The following is a 617-nucleotide window of genomic DNA, read 5'->3' as shown; positions in this document are numbered from 1 at the left end:
ATGCAGGAGGATAGCAGCTGTCTGTCCCAGCACTGTGAGGAGCAGGTGCGGCCTTGCATTGACCTGGTGGACTCCCTGAGGTCTCTGGGAGTGGAGCAGGACCTGGCTCTGCCTGCTATCGCTGTCATAGGCGACCAGAGCTCAGGGAAGAGCTCAGTGCTGGAAGCCCTCTCTGGGGTGGCACTGCCCAGGGGCACAGGTAAGACCACATTGGCATGAAGCATGAATGCTATAGAACAGGGATGGACAACCGGAGGCCCGTGGGCCACATGCGGCCCGCCTCCTCACTGAATGTGGCCCATAGAAAAAACATAGGCCTACATTAGAAAATAATGACTTCACTTTATTTTGAACTACTGCTGAATCAAATTGTTGAAATTTTATTGTTAGACGATAGAGAAGACTCCTATTTCTTCCAAACAATTTCGGTGGTTCGAGAGCAACTAACTATGCTTTGAATCTGCAAGTTGCAATCAGACCTGTGGTTTTGTGGACTGCCGATAGTGGCGATGAAAAAATGTGGCACTCCTTAGTCCTTACCATGACAGTTACCCTGCTATAGAATAATGAAAATGCTGCATAGAAAACATGTTCAACAACTTAAGTCAATGTTGTCC

At 48.3% G+C, this 617-nt stretch overlaps 1 protein-coding gene across 1 annotated transcript in view; it reads left to right on the top strand.

Annotated features, from left to right (window-relative positions):
* Nucleotides 1-617, top strand: part of LOC134460483 (interferon-induced GTP-binding protein Mx-like) — a 2,888-nt gene continuing 2,271 nt past the window's right edge. The window contains exon 1 of the mRNA XM_063212871.1: nt 1-199. Within this exon, the coding sequence (XP_063068941.1) occupies nt 1-199 (199 nt within the window). The remainder of the gene's footprint in view (nt 200-617) is intronic.

Source organism: Engraulis encrasicolus, chromosome 13 (genome assembly GCF_034702125.1).
Source record: "Engraulis encrasicolus isolate BLACKSEA-1 chromosome 13, IST_EnEncr_1.0, whole genome shotgun sequence".
Taxonomy (NCBI): domain Eukaryota; kingdom Metazoa; phylum Chordata; class Actinopteri; order Clupeiformes; family Engraulidae; genus Engraulis; species Engraulis encrasicolus.
The sequence above is the reverse complement of the archived record's forward strand: the minus strand, read 5'-3'. Positions and strand labels throughout refer to the sequence as shown.